The sequence below is a fragment of the Balaenoptera musculus genome, chromosome X (genome assembly GCF_009873245.2).
Source record: "Balaenoptera musculus isolate JJ_BM4_2016_0621 chromosome X, mBalMus1.pri.v3, whole genome shotgun sequence".
Lineage (NCBI taxonomy): Eukaryota > Metazoa > Chordata > Mammalia > Artiodactyla > Balaenopteridae > Balaenoptera > Balaenoptera musculus.
Genome location: NC_045806.1, coordinates 58612262 through 58630832, shown reverse-complemented (window position 1 = coordinate 58630832; position 18571 = coordinate 58612262). Strand labels below are relative to the sequence as shown.

The window sequence follows — 18571 nt, the reverse complement described above, 5'->3', positions numbered from 1 at the left end:
TTATAATAACAGCCACCATTTGCTGAACACATACTATGTACCAGGCACATGGTAGGAAAATTACATACAATAACTCTGATCCTCAGGAACATTCCACCGGGTTGGAATCATCATCCCCAATTTACAGATGAAGAAGCTGAGGCTCAGAGAGGTTAGGGAACTTGGCTAAGGCCTCACAGTTAGTAAGTGGAGAAGCCAGAATTTGTATCCATATCTCTCTGGTCTGTGCTCTTTGGATGGCCTTCATTTAATGGCAGTCATGGTTTTGTGAAGATGGCACTTTTAGCGATGATTCCCCCTCTTTATCTATCTGCCTAAATTCGAGATACATAGTTATATTCCACTTATAATGGGAAACAATAACATAACGAATTTATTAGCCTGGGAGACCTGCTCTCCATATTCGGTTGCTGCCCTTGACAAAAGGTCCTTGGTTATCCTTAATTACTATATTGGCTTTTTCAGGACATCCAAAGTCCCTCCTCCCCCCCAATCATTCCTGTTCCCTGTCACAGCAATACCACTTGGGTTGCAGAAATGGTGAGAGTGAGCAAGGGGAAGGGTTTGGGGGATCAGCTATGGTGGGGTCACCTTGGTCTCGCTGGGAATAGTTAGAGAATCCAATAATGGTCCGCCTCCGCCTCAGGGTGGACTTGGGGTTCACGGCTGTCTCTGTGTTAAACAACGAGTGTCGCAAACTTGCATGTTTATCAAACTGCTGCCCTGTAGCCAAAATAAAGACACTTGGGTGCATCCTGGTTTCTGTTTACAGTATGGTAGAAACTGGCCTGAGGTTGAGAGATGGGATGATGGCAGTAGCGATGAGCATGAATAGCATCCAGGCAGGCGACCCTTCTTCCCCATCCCTCCCAACTTGGCCCCGGGCACCCGCAGCTCCAAAGCACGCATGCTGGCTTTCAGAGGTCCACCCGGGGTCACCTGTGAGTCTTAGGTGGCCGAGAGCCATGGTTTTCAACCCTGGCTACATATCGAAATAAACTGGGCAGCTTTTCAAACTCTAATAACTAGACCCCACCTCAGAACACTTAATACTCTGGGAATAGGGCCCAAGTAGAAGCATTTTCTCAAACTCCCCAGGTGATTGATTGTTCAGATGTACAGCCCGGGGTGAGAACCACTGGAGTGGAGAGACATGTTGAGACTAGATATTGCTTGATTGCAATCTTTTCTCAGAGAAAAGCCTTTATTCAGGCCGATGAAGACAGTGTCTCCAAGAAGCTGCGCCATCCCTCCCCACCATCCAGGAAGCAGTCTGATAGTCTGCCCTCCAGCCACCTGATCACATTTGATCAAAGTTCGCCCCTGCGTGGTGATTGAGATCTATTTTTCTCAAAGCACCCGCTCAGTCTTTGCTCCTATGGAATTGCTAGGGCAGGGGCAGGGCGGGGGCAGTGGGGTGAGGTTTGCTGCTCCCCTGCACTGTCTCTCATTCAGCGGCTGGCTAACCAAACCCTCCCCTCTCAGCCCCATGGCCACATAGGTACCCCCCTCCACAGAAGGTGGCTCTGTGGGCAAAACACAGGGCCAGCCTCATTGAGAGTAAGGTAGAAGTTCAAAAACAAAGCACCCACCATCACTTTGGGAGTTTCTCCTCTCAGCCCTCACACCTCTTAGTACACCTCCCTAGGCTCTGGGCTCTATTTCCTGTCTCTGATTTCCTGAGATGACACCAGTGGCACTGGATGACCCCATATCCAGGGAGTGTCACCGCCTGTGGCCAGAGCTGTCCTCATCATCTTCATCAACTTTTTCCAGCACACCACGGGCTGGCACTGGCTCACAGGGTGCCTCTGGTCCCCTTGGGTTAGGAGGTCTTGATTTCGTCAGGCCGTTGGCCCTATCTCCTTCTGAAATGGCTGACCCTCTTCCTCTCCCACTTACAGCCGGTGAAGTGTGGAGAATGAATTAATAATGGGCATGGTACAGGGTGCCACATGTCCCCAGAGACACAGCCAGCTGAGCTGCGTACATTATTTTCCCCATCTCAAGGTAGTACTGGATCCCTCTTTGGTCTCACACAAGTGGAAGAGGCCCACCTCACTAGGAGACTGAGTGATGACTCAAAGTGCCACAGGGCCCTTGGTCTGTACTCTGGGTCTGATCCTCCCGTTTACTGCCAGCACTCTGAACCCCACACTTCCCCTGCAACTCCTATCTGTGTGCTCCAAACCCGGTTTCTGGCACAAGAAGTCTTCTTTCCCCAAACCAAACATAACTCATACACTCTAAGTTTCCACAGATGCTCCAAAGAGCACATGAATTCATAAGGTTTTAGAGTTTTCTGTTAAGAGAGTTTCCTTTGCCATCAAATGGTCTCAGTTAGTGTGGCAGGGCCAGTAGAGAGTGAAGAAAGAGCATGCCTCCGTTCCCGGGCGAGAGCCACGACCTTGACAGTGCAGAGTGAGCCAGTAGCAAAGAAAGTCTCGCTCCCTCCCCCAGCACCCAGTGCATTTGGAGAGGATGATCTGTAGTTGGCATGGAGGGAAGCGAACAGAGGCGATGCTAAACAACTCTACCGGAGACATTGATGGGCACGATGTCAGAGTGCGTGGGACAAGGCTGAAGCCATCGCTTCTCCTCTAGGACGGGCAGAGGGAAGGGGCTATTCCAGGCAGCTTGCTTGTCGGTTGTGGTAGGCAGGTTCAGGGAGGCCTCAGGGGCCCTCACACCCTGCGTGGTAGTCTCATCCTCGCTCAGCTGCCGTTTTGTGGGCTGTTGGGAAAGAAGGTGATGGGAAGGGTGTGCTCCCGGCTGGAGACGAGCCGTGCCCACAGAATGGCTGTCTAGGCAGGGTGGTTGGAGGCTTCATCTGGGAGGCAGGAAAGTGTGGACAGGCTGCCAGGCCGGACGCCTGCCGTGCAGGTCCCATCTCGGCAGGGCCTCAGGATGGCTCTGCTGCTGAGCAGAGATGAGCAGCAGCTTCCAGTGGGTAAAGTAAGCAGTTCCAGGTCCCCCGTCAATGGGTGCGGGGCGAGCTCTGCATGCTGGCTCTCCCAGGTGGGGGAGGAGGCAACTCACCATCAGTACAAACTCCAGACGCCTGGCAGACTGGGGCCTTGGGCTGGGAGTGGGCTCAGGGGCCTCATCAGCAGAGCGGAAGGTCTGCCCCAGAAGTCTGGCCTCCGAGTACTGTTCCTCATATTCTTCTGAAAAACAGCACAGTGGATACACACTCTAGGGAGCCATGGCCAAGCGGTGGGCCAGGGAAGGACCATGAGCTGGGGGCTCCTGCTCTAGCTGCCAGGTCTGACTCTCATTGTTTCTTTAGGATAGTTCCCGGCGTCTGAGCCATTTGGGAATGGAAAAATGCCTACTTCCTATGAGGAGAAAAGAGAGTCAATGGATTTGAGTTGTGCTGGTTCGGGGACCAGGCCTTTGTCTCCATGGCCCCCACCTTAAGTGCTCAACTCAAGGAAGAGGCTCAGGATGCAGACGCCTTTTGCTACTCGCTGCTGCAAGATTCTCTCTTTGAAGCCCTGCAGCTCTTCAGGTTTTCTGCAACCCTACCAGGGACATGACCTGTGTGAAGCACAAAGAAATTTGCATTGGGAAGTCCAACGTGGAATGCTCCCTTGGATGCTGAGAACTCTTACCTGAGCCTCTGAGGGCTCGGTTCCCTGCACCTTAGTCCCACTGTGGGGGGGATATCAGGTCCAGGGGGGCTAAGGGGAAGGAGAGGGAAGGTGGAGGTAGTGGCGGAGGAGGAAGGAGAAGTTCGGGGGCATCGTTGGGGAATAAGAAGGATGCAGAAGATTTGAATGGGTTTCATTTAAGTGATGAATTCAACGAGTGAAGGAAGTGAGACTAAAGAACAGTCAGGACTCTGCACATTTGAACAGAGATTTGAAGAATCATAGAAACTTGGGGTCAGGAGGGGCCTTGAGGGTTCTCTGGTCCAACATCCCATTCTGGGCTCCGGCTTCCTCAGCATCCCTTCCAGGTGTTTCTTCAGCCTCCACACACACCTGCCTGCAGAGAAGGGGAGAAGCCTTCCTCCCAAGGTGGCTCATTCCATCCAAGGACAGTTGGGGCTTTCAGGCATGTCAGGAAAGTTCTTCCTTATCTTGAGGTGAAATTGGCCTCCCCCTAGGTTTCCACCCACATGTCCTCATTCTGCCCATGGTGGCAACACAGAGCACACTGACTCTTTCTTTCTGCATAGCAGCTCCTCTCTTATCTGAACACAACGCTCGTGGTGTCCCTTAGAATCTTGCTTCTCTAAGCTTGCCACTGCCCTGCCAGGGAGGTGGGGTCATGGCCGTTGTTCGGTTGGGTGGCCCCGCTGCAGTTTTCTATTCTCCGTAAAAGTTACCCTTTGTTGGTATGGATAAATGACAGCTAATAAGACCTCTTTTCACTTTTAATGTTCACTCAGCAAATGTCCTCTTGGGGATCCAGCCCTGTGCCAGGTGCTTCTGGAAACCGGAGAGTAGTAAGAGACGTGATCCTTTACATTCAGAAGCCCAGTCTGGTTAGGTGGACAAAATATACACCTGGGACTAGTAGATGAATGAGTAAATGAATGAACAAATGAAAGAAAAATCAGTTTGGAACTCTACAAGTCCTCTTGAGCTGGATGGTACAAAGGGCCTCGTGTGAGTGCTTAGGGAGGGAATGATGCAAAGTGCAGAACCAGTGTTAAAGGTCTTTTCGGATGCGGCAAGAATAGAACTTGGACGAAAGTGTAAGGATTGGAGTGGGGAAGAGGGAGTAAGGGCTTTTAGGCTTGGAAAAGAGGCCCGAATGGGACAGTGAGTGCCTGGAGGGTGTAAGGAGCTTGTGACTAGCACTGGGGTTTTATTTGTATTATTTTCTCGAGATCTAACTTACCTACAGTAAAGTGCACAAATCTTAAGTGTGCAGCTCAGTGAATTCTGACATATGCATGCTCCTTGTAACTGCCATCCAGATATTTGTAGCACCCCAGTAGTCTCTCTCATAGCACTGAGTTTTAATCCTATTGCCACTTACACTGGATAAATCCCTCTGGTCAATGTGTATGTTCTTCACATTGTAAGGTCCTATCGGGGACCACAATTGTTTTTTTCTTTTACATTAATTTTAATATTGTGTCTAGATCAGCCTATGTTCCAAAGGACACAGACCGGGAGTTGATGTTGTATCTTATCTGGGTCTCTCCAGCTGCAAGATACCCTTGCTAATCAGTTTATGGACACCCTATTTTTAGTTCTCACAAAATCATGCCATGTGGGGTAGTGGAATCCCCATTTTAAAGATGACTGACTAATCTGAAGCTCAGAGAGGCTGGGTAATCTGCATAATGTCACACAGCTAGTTAGGTGTGGGATTCAAATTAGATTCTGGCTCTGTCTGATTTCAAAGTCTCGGTTTTCTCATTCTGCCTGGTGCGGGCAATCTGACTGCTCAGGCATTATGGCTGGGCTGTTTCTCTGGGTTGTGTGGACCCAGCTTTGTGTACAAGGTGCTCATCAGTATACTTCAGAGACACGGGGTTGGGAATTGGGGATGAGGTGAGCTCTGAGTGCTGTGTATTGGGCTTAATTTGGTGAGGCAGGAGCGACCCAGGAGATACGTGGACAAGGTTATTGCAAGAGCAGAGTGAGTGAAGCCCAGAGTGGGAGACCCTGCAGATGCCTCCTTTGTCTTTGGGCGCCGGGATTCCAAAGACTTGGGTGATGTGGCAAGAGAAGGCCTGAGGGTATGTGGGCCCACATTGCGGGAGTCTCTCATCCAGCGCTCTTTGTAAATGACTTGACCCATGGCCCTGCCTTGGCCTCTGTCCCTTTTCCCCCAGAGACTACTGAACTGAAAAAAACGAGGGAGGGGGGCCAGAGGGTGTAAACAGCCGTAGAATTAGGGCTTTTGGAGTCAGTAGTCTGGAAGGTGAAAGATGTAAAGTGTGTGTTTTGTTTCTCAGTAGGTTTTCTACTATTCTCTCTCTTTCTCTCGCGAGTCCCTGTCCTCTTTCTTCGTCGCCTCCCTCCAGACGCTATGCATCTGGCCCGTGGGCTCCGGCCGCAGCCCCCCTCCCTCTCAGTACCTTGCAACAGGCTCTGGAGATTGAGCTGCGCCTCGCGAAGCAGCTCCTCTACACTCGGGGGCCTGCCCGAGGAGAGGAACACGTTCACTGGCTGTCGCCATGACGACCTCGAGTGGGCAGTCGCTGTCGCATTTTCCCGACCCGAGTTAGCTGCAGCTAGGGAAGGAGAGAGGCAGTGAGAGGCGCCGCCGGCGAGGGGGGGGCCGGGGGCGGCGCGCGGCGGCCAGTGGGCGCCCGCGGTTCCCCAAGACCCGCCCCGGCCCGGGGTAGGGGGGGGTGGCGCGGGCCACGCTTAAAAGGCGGGGACGCGCCAGACGCAAGATTTTTCCTCGACAGATCGTGCCGCAGTCCGTTCTCTCCCTCGCCACCAGCCTCCGCCCGCCAGATCTTCGCCTCGCTGCCTCGCCGCCCGCCTCCTCCGCCCGGCGCCTCCCGGCTCCCGCTGCCGCCCGCCCTTTGCGCTCCCCGGGACGAGGTAACGCGCCCTGGGCCGAGCCGCCGGGCCCTCGCCCCGGTGGGTGTGGCTCGGCCTCCCGCGCGCCCCGCCGCCGCCCCCGGCTCCTCTAGCGGCCCCCAGCTCCCCATCCCACCCCCCGCCCGCAGCCCCAGGCCCCCAGGCTAGTCCTGATGTCCGAGGCGGCCGGGAATCTCAATAGCCTCCGCATGGCGAACGTGGCCCTGCGAGAAGAATTAAATGCCCTTCGCGGGGAGAATGCCAATCTGGGCCTTCAGCTCGGCAGAGCCCTGGCCGAGGTCAATTCCTTGCGGGGCAATGTCTCGAGCTACATGCGCTGGCCGGTGCCCGTGGTGCCCGTCCTTTCCGAGGAGAACTTTGAGTTCCCGCTCAGTGAGATCGACGCTGTTCCTGAGGGAGAACTGCCCTTCCTGTGCTGGCCTCCCCCGCGCGCCGAGCCCGAGTACGCCCCAGACGAACTGTTGATTAGCGTGATCCAGGATTGCGGCACCTCCGGCGGGCCCGTCGACCCACCCCCGCTGCCCAGCCCGCCCCCGCCGGCGCTGCCCCCGCCCTCGGCCAAGGAGCTGCCCCCGCAGCCTCCTCTGCCGCCGCTGGAGCGGCCCGAGATAGAACCCTTCTCGGGCGACCCAGTCTACCTGGCTGAATTCCTGATGCAGCTAGAGACTTTCATAGCCGACCATGAGGATCATTTCCCCGGGGGCGCTGAGCGGGTGTCCTTTCTGATCTCCTTTTTCGCTGGTGAAGCCAAGGACTGGGCCGTCTCAGTCACCCAGGAAGGAAGCCCCCTGCATGCCAACTTCCCGCGCTTCCTGGATGAAATCCGTAAGGAATTCTGTGGCCCCATCCCCCCAAGCGTGGCAAAAAAAGCCATCCGCAAGCTCAAGCAGGGAGACTGTACCCTGGGCAGCTATGCAGATGCTTTTCAGTTCCTGGCTCAATTCTTGTCTTGGGATGACTGCCGCCTTCAAAACCAATTCCTCAAAGGCCTGTCAGAATTCTTCCGCAAGGAGCTCTTATGGTCAACTGAAATGGCCGACCTGGATGAGCTGATTCTCGAGTGCGTGGAGATAGAAAGAAAAGTGCGTGTCCCCAAGCCAATCCCACTCCCTGGGGTTCGCAATATCTTCTTCCCTTTTGCAGCAGACCGTAATCTCGAAGGTGAAGAGGGAGAAGAGTGCCACAGTGGGGATGAAGATGAAGAGGCATGCAGGCGCAGGCTCCAGGACAAGGACCAGGGGAGGCGCGTGAGAGCTATTCAGCAAGAGACCAGGGGGGAGGAGGGGGAGAAGAGGGGGAAGAGGGAGGAAGAGATGAGGAAGAAGGAGCTGAAACAAACAGGGGAGGAGGACGAGGAGGAGGAAGAAGAAGAGGAGGAGGAAGAAGAGGAGGAGGAAGCAGAGGAGGAAGAGGAGGAGGGGATGAGGAAGAAGAGGAAGAAGGAGGAGGAAGATCAGAGTAAGGATGAGAAAGACGATGAACATGAGGGTGGCCGCCAGGAACCGGAGCAGGAGCTCGAGCAGGAGCCAGAACAGGAGCAAGAGACAGAGGATGAGACCCAAGATGATGACCTGGATGAGCTGATGGAGATAGAGCCCACCTACGCCAATGCTTCATCCCAGACTTCTGGCTACTATCATGAAAATTTCCTAGATGTGTCACCTCCCATCATACAGCCCAGCAGACGGAGGAACCAGAATCGAGTCCCACTTCTGGAGGGCCTTCCAGGTACCAATTCACCATTCTACAGTTCGCCGCCACTGATTCGCCGGGCAGGTCGCCTGGGGCAACGCCAAATACGACGCCGTCCCCCGGTGCTATTCCGCCTCACTCCGAGGCAGGGGGGCCACCGGGCTGCGCGGGGCCGCATTCGCGTGTGAGAGCTGGGGCGAGCTGCCCACCCCCCACCAGAACACACCCTTCCACTGCGTCCCCTGCCCCTGCTTTTGCTGCCACACCTGCCCCATTGACCGACCAGTACTTAAGGGAGTTCCAAACCTGCAGAACCCGAAGAAGACCTGGAGAACTCCAGACCATCCTGCGACCGTGACCGGGGAGTGACACCCGGGAAAGGAGGGCTCAGCAGTAGCTGCCCTCTCGGTGTGCACTCTGCTCAGTCCTGCCGCGAGCTAGAGAGCAGGTGTCTGGGCCTGTTCCTGTAAATGAACTGGTCACCCTCTTGTATTTCCCCTCTAGTTGTTCCCAGCCCTCACCTCTCCTGCGTCTATTCACGCTGTGTTCTATGGTTTAATCCTCTGACTAGCTAACCAGGACTTCACCCAATGCCTCACTGCTCTGCCCCAGTGAGTGAAAGGACAGGCTCCACTGAACTCTTAAAGCCACTGAGGCCACTTACTAGGTATAATCAGTGGAGAGCAAATGCTATCAAGAAACGTGCCTGGAAGCCTACACTCGCTTCAGGTCACCCCTCCAGCAGGAGGGCCCCAAAGAACCCCCTCCATCTAGCCCAGTGAGAGTATGCAAAACCACGTGTCCAATGGACCACCCAGCTGAGACCTGACCTTGACTGACTGAGCAAGCTGGTTCCACCTTCCCACAGACTACAGGCTCAGGGCCTCAGGGCTCTCCAGATCTGGGATCCTCTCCTCTTACTACATTACCCTCCTGGGCATCCCCAGTGGACAGAGCCCAATGTTCCATGCCCTACCCTTTTCCTTGACGTTGCCTAGAGGGTAGGCAGTTGGGTGGGGGAGCAGGAGGAGGAGAAAGCAGCAGCAAAAACTCAGTTTGACCTTGTAAGGAGTGACTCTTTCCTTAGGGACGGTGGTCTCCTCCCCTGGCCAGGCCTTGGACTGCAGTCTCCAGCCAAAGGTCTTGGCAGAAGATTTGCCATCCTTGGGGTTCCAGAGGTGACCTAATTGGCCTTTCCTTCCCAGACTGCCAGAGAGAGAGGCCCAAGGCCTGCTCTTCAACTCCAACTTAAAGGACTCCTTATTTCTGAGAGTAGAGAGGAAGGTCCTCTCTACAGAGACTTCACCCACTGCAGCCTTGCAGTCGGGATGACCTTGTGTCTCTCACATTCGGGGCAAGCCATGGCGTGGCGCTGGGCATCGAGTAGGCGGTGAGGCCTGAGCGGTTGACTGCCTCCTAGTAACTCCTGGGGCTTCTGGGTCCTAACCTAGGGGCCCTCATAGAGACCTGCTGCTTGCCTTGGGTCCAGAAAACACTGCTTCTGCAGTGAAACATACACACTATGTCACTCTGGCCACAGAATGCCAGTCAGATCCACTGCTGGCCTGAACTGCCCTCCACACTGGGCTTCCTGCACAGGGCCTGGCAGCCGGGCAAGTGCAGCCAAAATGTCTGTGGCCAAAGGGAGGAAAACATAGTAAATTAAGCCTCTGTTCCTCACCGGAGTCTGATAGATAACCTCAGCCCAGCCTTAGGATTTTGAGCCCAGAGGCAAGAGGAAGGAGCTGGAGGAAGAGGAGTCATGGAGAAGCCCAGTCCTCCGGCTGGTGTCTGGTGAGGTCTCTCTGTTCATCAGTGGGAGGTAAGAAGCCCTTTTGTTGCTCACACATTTCTCAGCCTGGGGATCGCTGGAGCCAAGGTCCTGTAACCTGTTGCTATCTTTTAAAAAGGCTACCCCCCTCCTCCAAAGAGAAAAGTAATACATAATCATTAGAGAAAAATCGGCAAATAGAGAAAACGCTAAGGACCCAAAAGCCCCAAACATTCAGAATCCCACCACACAGACGCAAGCACTGTTAACACTTTCTAGTGTGTTCTCACTGCGTCTTTTCAAAGCCAAGATCATCCTGCGAGCTCTCGATCAGCAGGATTTAAAATGGCTGCCACCTATGCAGTCACACAGACTGAATCATTTATTTAAGCATTCTCCTAATGTGTTGGACATGTCAATTGCCTGGTTTCCCCCATCCCCACCAGGGCAGGAGTAAATAACCCTATAAAGAAAAGTTTGTCTGTTTTTCAGCTATTTCCTCAGGAGAGAGTTCCAGAAGGGGAACCGCTGTTCTTCAAGGCCGTGGACCCTGTTTGCTGATGGTCGACACGCTAGCCCTGCTGCCCACGTGCCTGCCGGAGAAGTGCAAAGGACAGGTGCCTTGCACCCCCATCTCCAGGGAGCCCTCAGCACAGGCCCTGCCTGTTCCCATGGTGCTTCTCATCCTGAGCCCGTGTAGCCTCAGCCGGGGAAAGAGCAGATGAGCAGTGAGCTGGTTTCTGGCCCTCTGGTGGCAAGGGGGCTTGGGCTCCCTTTGACCCGCTTCCCCCCTTTTCCCAGATCTTCAATATTGTGATGTAACAGCCACAAGGGCTGTAAGAGGAACTATGGGCTTTGGGCGCTTTCTTGGGTTGAAAGAGGGGTGGGTGGGGATGGGGGGATGCATGCAGGGGTATGAAGGCAGCCCACGGATTCCCAGAGACCCGGGAAGAAATCGTTTGAAACCAATGTGTTATTGTATATTGTTGCATTACTGTGTTGTGAGGATGAGAAATTGTTCTGTATGCTAAAGCTTTCTCCTCAATAAAAAAGATATAGGGTGTGTAAAGACTGTGTCTCTCTGGGTTACTGAGCAAGCACAGAAGCCCACCTAGGAGGCATTAGGTACTTACCAGGCACTTCGCCTGGATCAACCCTAGCCTGAAGCCTTGAAGTCCTTCAATGAGGAAACTAAGGGCCCTAGCCTACCGAGTTTGTGGATGGCAGAAGTTGTCAGGAGGGAAGTGGAGGCACTAGGTATCTTGAAAAACAGCATTAATTCTCCACTAATATAAAGATATAAAGGTATGAGTGGTCTAGCCCTACCCTACCATCCTATAACAGTGCAGCCCCCCTGGCCCCCAAACACACCCCCCCCACACACACACCCACACACAGGACTTTGGAGGGAGGGAGGGGGCCCACGTTGGGGAAGGGGGAGGGCCCTTCCACTTCTTGGCACTAGATGGTGCTATGGGACACCAGTGAGAAAGCTGGTGAAGATTTTTAAATACATCCCTAGAGCAGTCCATGCAGACACCCTCCAGCAAGATTTCACTGCTCCTCACAGATTGTGGGGGCAGAAGAAACTGAATCCCATTCTGGGATTTGCTCAAGTTTCCCAGCCATAAGTTGAAATTTCTTCCCCTGGGACAGTGGGTGAGAACGTTTATGGAGCCCCCTACCAGGTATAAGTGCCGTTCCAGGCACTACACATCCGTTATCTCATTTCATCTCACCCCCATCTTACAGATGAGGAAACTGAGGCCTAGAGAGAAGTCACTGGCCCAAAGTTTACAGCTGCTAAGTGGCTCTATCACAGCACCGCAGCTGCCCATTCGTCAGCTCCAGGGATGCTTCGCCCCTCTCTGCCTCCCCTCCAGTGGCCCTCCTGTTTCCCGGGTCTGCCCTGTCCTGCCCACCTGTCCTCTTGCCCTGCCACCGTACAGGCGTGCGGTGAGAAACAAAGCCAGGCATCAGAGTTGCACTTGCTTTGCCTCTTTATGGGGGAGGAAGGGAGGGAGGGAGGGAGGGAGGGAGGAAACCAGCTTGTTTCTGACTGTGTGCCAGACACTTTCACCACATTTCATTCCCATACTCAGTGAGGCAGGTAATGGTGTCTTCTTTTAGAGCTGAGGGACCTGAATTTCAGAGATACTAGGTTGCATGGGGGACTTGGGTTTTTGTGACTCCCAGACCTGTACTCTCTCAACTCTGATACCCCATGCCCTTTCCCAGGAAAGCCCCCTGACGAGCTCAAGCCTCAACCTGACTGGATTCTGGGTCTTTGCCAAAGCAACCAGGTATGCATCCGGTGCCCTCTCTCTGGAGGCTCCAGAACCAGTCAGTTCTGCCCTGCAGGGACGGGCCCGCAGAGCAAGCCAGGCCAGTGGCAGCGCTGAGTTTACGGCGATGAGTATGCATGAGTGTGTGGCTGACTGCCCCTTCTGGGGAGGGACAGGGCTGTGGGGCCGTGAGCAGCATCAGTGAGCACTAGGGTTCCCCTTTCTGCTTCAGGGGGTCAGATAAAGTCTCCAGCACCCCCTGGAGTCTCCCACGCCATTGCAGGTAGGGATAGCTGATCCCAGATTGCATGTGCAATGGCCCATCAGAGCAGGCGGGGGAAAGTAGGAGCAAGGTCAGCCTTGCCCACCCCCGCAGTGGGGAGCCCTACGAGTATAGGGAAAAAAGCCCTGGATTCCAGTCCAGCCCCACCACTGACTGGATGTGGGACCCTATGTGAGTCCCATTCCTGCTCAGGACACAGTTTCCTCATCCACCTAGTCCCTGGGGCCCAGCACATGGCTGGATACACAGTAGGATTGCAACCCCAGTTTGGTACATAAACTAAGAAGTGAGTGAATAAATGGGCCGCTGGATGGAGACCTAGAGGTAGCTTGCCGAGGGCATCTGCAGATGGCATGAAGCTTGGAAGACTAGAGGATCCCCTCCAAAATGGAATCAGGAGCACCCCCGCAATCTCTCTAACTTGGAAGGATGTGCTGAAATGACCTTTACTAGGTGCACTTGTGAGATCTTGCAGTTAAGTTCCGAAAACCATCTGCAGAAGCCTGAGTGGGGAAGATGTGGATGAGAAGAAACTTGTGAAAAAAAATCTGAAAACCTGAGTTGATGGGGGCTCACGATGAATCAGCAGACTGCCGTGGCTGCAGAAATGCTAATACCTTCTGGGGCTGCTGCAACAGAGTGAGTGCGAGACCCAGGAGATGGGCAGGGCCCACCTGGGATCCTGGCTGCCCAATGCAAGGTGACCAGGTTGCACTTCACAGAAGCCCTTTTGCATGCCCAAAATAAGAAACTAGAGCAAAAGCCAGGAAGAAGGAAAGAAGGAAAGAGTGGGGGCAGTAGAAGGGTGACAAGGATGGCAAGAGTCATAAAAACTCTGTTCCCAAGGTATGGAGGAAGGCAGAGAAAAGCTTGCTGCCTGTGAAGCAGGCTTCACTGTTCCTCTCATTCATTTTGTGAGGAAACTGGCAGCTCAAGGTCACTTGCTCCATTTGCAGAGTGTGACTGTGAACTCCAGCGGTTAGACCTCCATAACTCTTAACCTCCACCCTCCACTCACAACCCACGCTGGTAGAATCAGAATGTCCAGGAATTTCTATTTCTAAAAAGCTCCCTAGGCAATTCTAATGACCAGCTCAGCCCAGTGCAGAAAAGAGCATTGGAGGCCAACTAGCCCGGGTGATATTTAGCAGCCAGTTTGGTCCTGAGACTTCCCATAGAGCTCTCTGGAGCAGGAACCAGCCTGGAGATCCTGCACTAGCACATAGTAAGTGATCAAGAAATATTTGTGGGGGCTTCCCTGGTGGCGCAGTGGTTGAGAGTCTGCCTGCCAATGCAGGGGACACGGGTTCGAGCCCTGGTCTGGGAGGATCCCACATGCCGCGGAGCAACTAGGCCCGTGAGCCACAGTTACTGAGCCTGCGCGTCTGGAGCCTGTGCTCCGCAACAAGAGAGGCCGCGATAATGAAAGGCCCGCGCACCGCGATGAAGAGCGGCCCCCACTTGCCGCAACTAGAGAAAGCCCATGCACAGAAACGAAGACCCAACACAGCCATAAATAAAGAAATAAATAAAAATTAAAAAAAAAAAAGGAAATATTTGTGCAATGATCCCGCAGCAGGTACCATGGTCTGGTGTGAGCCCGCCCCTCCAGGACACCTGCTCAGATTGCACCTCCTGAGAGAGGTGTGCCATAGGATCAGTGCAGAAATCTGACTTTAAGAAACCAGGTCCTAAGCCTTAACCCTTGACCGCCAGAACTGACTCCCCTGGGGCCTTGGCCCCTCCCAGGGGATGAGGACAGGCATTAACAAGGCAAGAGATTACCACCAAATGGGGATGGGGGCTCTACCTCCGGCTAGCACTTCCTGCATCCTGCCCAGACTAGGGAAAGCTCTGCAGACCACTTCTCCCCAGGGACTCCACAGACACAGATACACAAAGCCCAGGGTTCTCGGTTGCCCTGGTAACAGCGGGACCTACTTGGAAGAAAACAGTCTCTGAAAGGCTTAGGAGGGTGGATATTTCCTTTGACAGAGGGCAGGCTCTGACCTGTTCTTCATGGCCCCTGTGCCCTTCCTGCCTGCCACACAGAGGGGTACAGCTGGGGCCCCTCACCTCAGCTACTCTCCCAGGAGGGCAGGGCCAGAAAGTAGGGCCCTGGCTTTTTATTCTGCTCTTTCTGTGTACTGTTAATACGAGAAAGAGGCTAAAATGGAAGGTGTTAGCCTGTGAATTCACGGCGACTGTCCTCCGGCCCAAGGAAGCCTTTCCGTCCACAACCAAACTTAGGAGGGCAAGTGCCCCCAGCAATTGCGGGTTTGGTCCTACCTCCTCCTCACCACTTAGTGCAGACACGTGAGCCAGAGGGAGTGTCACAAGTTCCAGACTCCTCCCCACCCAGTTTGGCAACCCCCCACCTCTCCCCTGGACTGCTGAAGTAGCCTCCCTGCTGGTCTAACCCGCCTCCAGTCTCTACCCCTTCTAATCAATCCACCTTCCACAGGCCTGCTTGTGGTGTGGGTGGGCATGGTCCTTTGAACACACAAATCTGCTCCTGTTGCTCCTGTACAAAAACCCTTCAATGGCTCTCCTTCCTCTATTGGAAGACTTGTGGACTTGGTTCTGGCCTTCCTCACTATCTGGTTATAAATGAACTACCTATGCCGTCTCCTCTGCCCATGCCAACCTCTTCCCTCTTCCATTCAGTCCAAATCCCAGACATCCTGAATTACTTTCTTCTTTCCTTACATCCCGGGCCCTTTTATGCCTCTGGCCCTTTGTGCACTCTATTCCCTCTGCCTTAAAAATTCATAAGCACTCCTGGCCCCACTCCAACTGGCAATCTCCTCCGCTCCAAGACCACTTCCTCCACGATGCTGCCTTCACTCCCCAGACAAGCTCCTGCCTTTCTGAGTCCCCAATCACTCCCCTGCCCCTGACCCCAATGCTCCATAAGGCTCGAGCAGAGGCTGGTTTATGACCCCAAATGAGCTTGGTGCTCATTTGTCCCCTTTGCACATGGGGGCTGCACTGGCAGTAGCCTTTGGGAGGAGGACTGGTTTCCTGAGATCTGGCTGAGGGCTGACGGTATGCAAGTGGAACTGGGAGCACCACCCCACCCGCCATCAAGTTGGAGGTGTGGACAGTAGGAATAAGTTGGGAAGAGAAAGCAGGAGGGTGCAGAGCTTGTTGTTCATTCCCAACTAAGCCCCCTGTTGATGGTCCCTGTCTCTATGGGGGGCCATCACTCCCAATCTGTGACGTGGTGGAGAGTGACATCCGCTGGGCTTTGAGAGTCCCACAGACCTGGCTTTGAACTCTGGCTCTGCCATTTCCTTGTGTGTACCCTTGGGTCAGTCATTTCACCTCTCTAAGCCCCCGTTTTCCTTTTTCTAAAAATGGAGGTAATAATAGCAGATATTAGTGAGATAATTGATATGAAATGACAACAACAATAAAAATAGCTAATACTTACAAGCACTTACTATTGGTTGGGCACTAAGCGCTTTACACTGATTAACTCATTGAATCATCACTACAACCCTATAAAAGTAGGTAGTGTTATTATTCCCCATTTTGCAGGTTAAGAAACAGCAGGGAAATTTTAACTTGCCCAATGTCACAGCACTAGCATGCTAGTGCTTTCGAGCCCTCCAGTAAGACAGGGAATGCTCTGTGGAGCAGAAATGAGGCCAGTGGAGCAGGAGAGTGCCAAGATCCAGGGCTGGGGTCTCAATCACTTTTAGATCATGGGTCCCTCTAGCAGTTTGGTGAAACCTCTGGACTCCTTCTCAGAATAATGTTTTCAGATGCATAAAATATAATGCATAGAATTAAAAAGGAAATGAATCATATTGAAATAGTTATAAAATACTTTTAAGAAATTATGATCTAGTTATGTTACTACTTTAATAATGCATTAAGTTACAAGATTGAGTGGCAAGTCTATAGATTAGAAGTTTGGAAGTGATGATGAGCATAAGTAACTTTCTTGAGATACAATAACTGTAATCTGATATGAAAATATTTGTGATTTCTATTGGGGATAAAGTCACAGATAGTGTTAATACTACTATGGCTGGCTGCCTACATTCCTAATTCAAGGAAATGCTAAATTTCTGTTAGAGGTAGTGGAAAAGGATCAAAAAATTTTCCCATCCGAGTTCACAGGCCCCCTAAATTCTTTCCACCCCTTGGAGGTCCATAGAGCTCAAGTTGAGAAGCCCTGCCCTCGGGTGTCAGAAAAAAAGACAATAGCTGAACTGTAAGCTCCCGGGAGAAGCTGGGGGCTGGCAGAAAGACAAGTGTGTGGTTTCTCTTTCAAGAACTGTTTACAGAAATCATGAAGTCTGGCAGCTCCCTCTTCCTCTCGGTCCTGAGTCAGCAGCCCAGGGTGGGGCTGAGGCTGTCACACTTGGTTTGAGTTTCAAGCTCACCACACACTCCTCCCTAAGAGTTGATTTGTTGCCACTTCCTTACCAGTGAAATCTTGGTGGGTTTTGCTCCATTTTAAAATTTGGACTTGCTTGCACACACAGATTTCCCATTAGTCTGGAAATAATCTTTAAGCAAACATTTTATTGGCTCGAAGACATTTTCTGAGCTAATGGATGCTTCTGCCCTAGCACCCCAGCCAGGCTTAAGTCTTGCAGAGAGAAGGGGAAAGATCACCAACTGTGCCATGCACCCCAGAACACCAGTCAAAATCGGCAATTTCCCAGAATACCAAATGCTTTTTCCTGACTTCCTGACTTTGCCACCTGTCAGCTGAATCCCTGCCAAGCAGGGCAGCACAGTCTGGGCGCCATGGCCAAGGAGACAAATGGTCAGAACAGCAGTAGGCCTCTGCTCTTCTAACTTGCTTCTGCTCCCATTCAAGACCCAAAGAGCACTCTTCATCAAGACCAGGCCCCAGGCCTACTCACAATGCCTTGCTTGGGGGTCCCAGCTGGCCAGGGTCCGCTGCCTTCTGCTCTTCCCCAGGCCCCCATATTTACTCAGAAATGAGCAATACTTGGCTGATGGCTAATGTGCTAAAAGGGCTGCAGCTTAATTTTCAAAGTGAGAGGATGAGATTGTGATAGCTTTATGAGCTATAGCCAGGGGCTAATAAAGAGTCTGGTTCGCAATGAATCTGCCTCAGTTAGTCGAGGGAACAGAATAGTATGCTTTGGGGGTTCAGATTGAGAGCTCCACATGCTGGAGTGTGAATAAGACCTATTTTCTTGACTATAAAATAAATATATGTATGTTCTTAGGTTGGCCAATGCTCCCAAACATAGGCAGAAGGAGACCGAGGACCAAATGAGAATTCAAAAGAACTTTGATTAGCTAGATTGACCAAGAATAAAAGAGAGAAGACCCCAATTACTTAAATCAGAAATTTAAAAGGGGATGTTACAATTAACCTTACAGAAATAAAAAAAGATTATAAAGGAATACTATGAACAATTGTATGACAATAAGGTATACAACTTAGATAAAATGCATAGTCTTAGAAAGACACAAACTATTGAAAAGACACAAAGAAGAAACAAAAACTCCAAATAAATCTAAGTAAAGAGATTGAATTAGTAATCAAAACTACCCATGAAGAAAAGCCCAGACACAGATGGCTTCTTTGATGAATTCTATCAAATAATTAAAGAAGAATTAATGTCAGTTCTTCACAAACTCTTTCAAAATATAGAAGAAGAGGTAACACTTTTCAACTCATTCTATGAGGCCCGTATTACCCTGATACCAAAACTAGACAAAAAACATCACAAGAAAAGAAAACTACAGATTGATATCTCTTATGATTATGGACACAAAAATCCTCAACAAGATACGAGCAAACCAAATCCAGCAACATATAAAAAGGATCATATACCATGGCCAAGTAGGATTTATCCCAGGAATGCACAGTTGTTTTAACATCTGAAAATCAATTTATGAAATAGAGTATATCAATAGAATGAAAAACAAAAACATAATTATCTCAATAGACACAGAAAAAGGATTTAACAAAATCCAACACCCTTTCATGATAAAAAAAAAAAAACTCTCAACAAACTAGAAA

The 18571-nt window shown here is 51.9% G+C and overlaps 2 protein-coding genes across 4 annotated transcripts in view; one reads left to right on the top strand and one right to left on the bottom strand.

Moving 5' to 3' along the window:
- NHSL2 (NHS like 2) overlaps positions 1-18571 on the bottom strand; it is a 271747-nt gene that overhangs the window by 15268 nt on the left and 237908 nt on the right. Inside the window, exons 2-5 of one of the 3 annotated variants that reach the window (XM_036839724.1) lie at positions 6044-6199; positions 3040-3167; positions 2538-2733; positions 592-723 (exon numbers count right to left, since the gene is read on the bottom strand). The exons of the other annotated variants lie outside the window; for them this stretch is intronic. Coding sequence (XP_036695619.1) covers positions 592-723; positions 2538-2733; positions 3040-3167; positions 6044-6199 — 612 coding nt within the window. The remainder of the gene's footprint in view (positions 1-591; positions 724-2537; positions 2734-3039; positions 3168-6043; positions 6200-18571) is intronic. 3 annotated transcript variants of the gene reach the window in all.
- On the top strand, positions 6292-10861 carry RTL5 (retrotransposon Gag like 5). Its single transcript, XM_036839727.1, has 2 exons — positions 6292-10032; positions 10474-10861. Exon 1 carries the CDS (start codon positions 6671-6673, stop codon positions 8396-8398), a length of 1728 nt encoding a protein of 575 aa, XP_036695622.1. The 5' UTR covers positions 6292-6670; the 3' UTR covers positions 8399-10032; positions 10474-10861.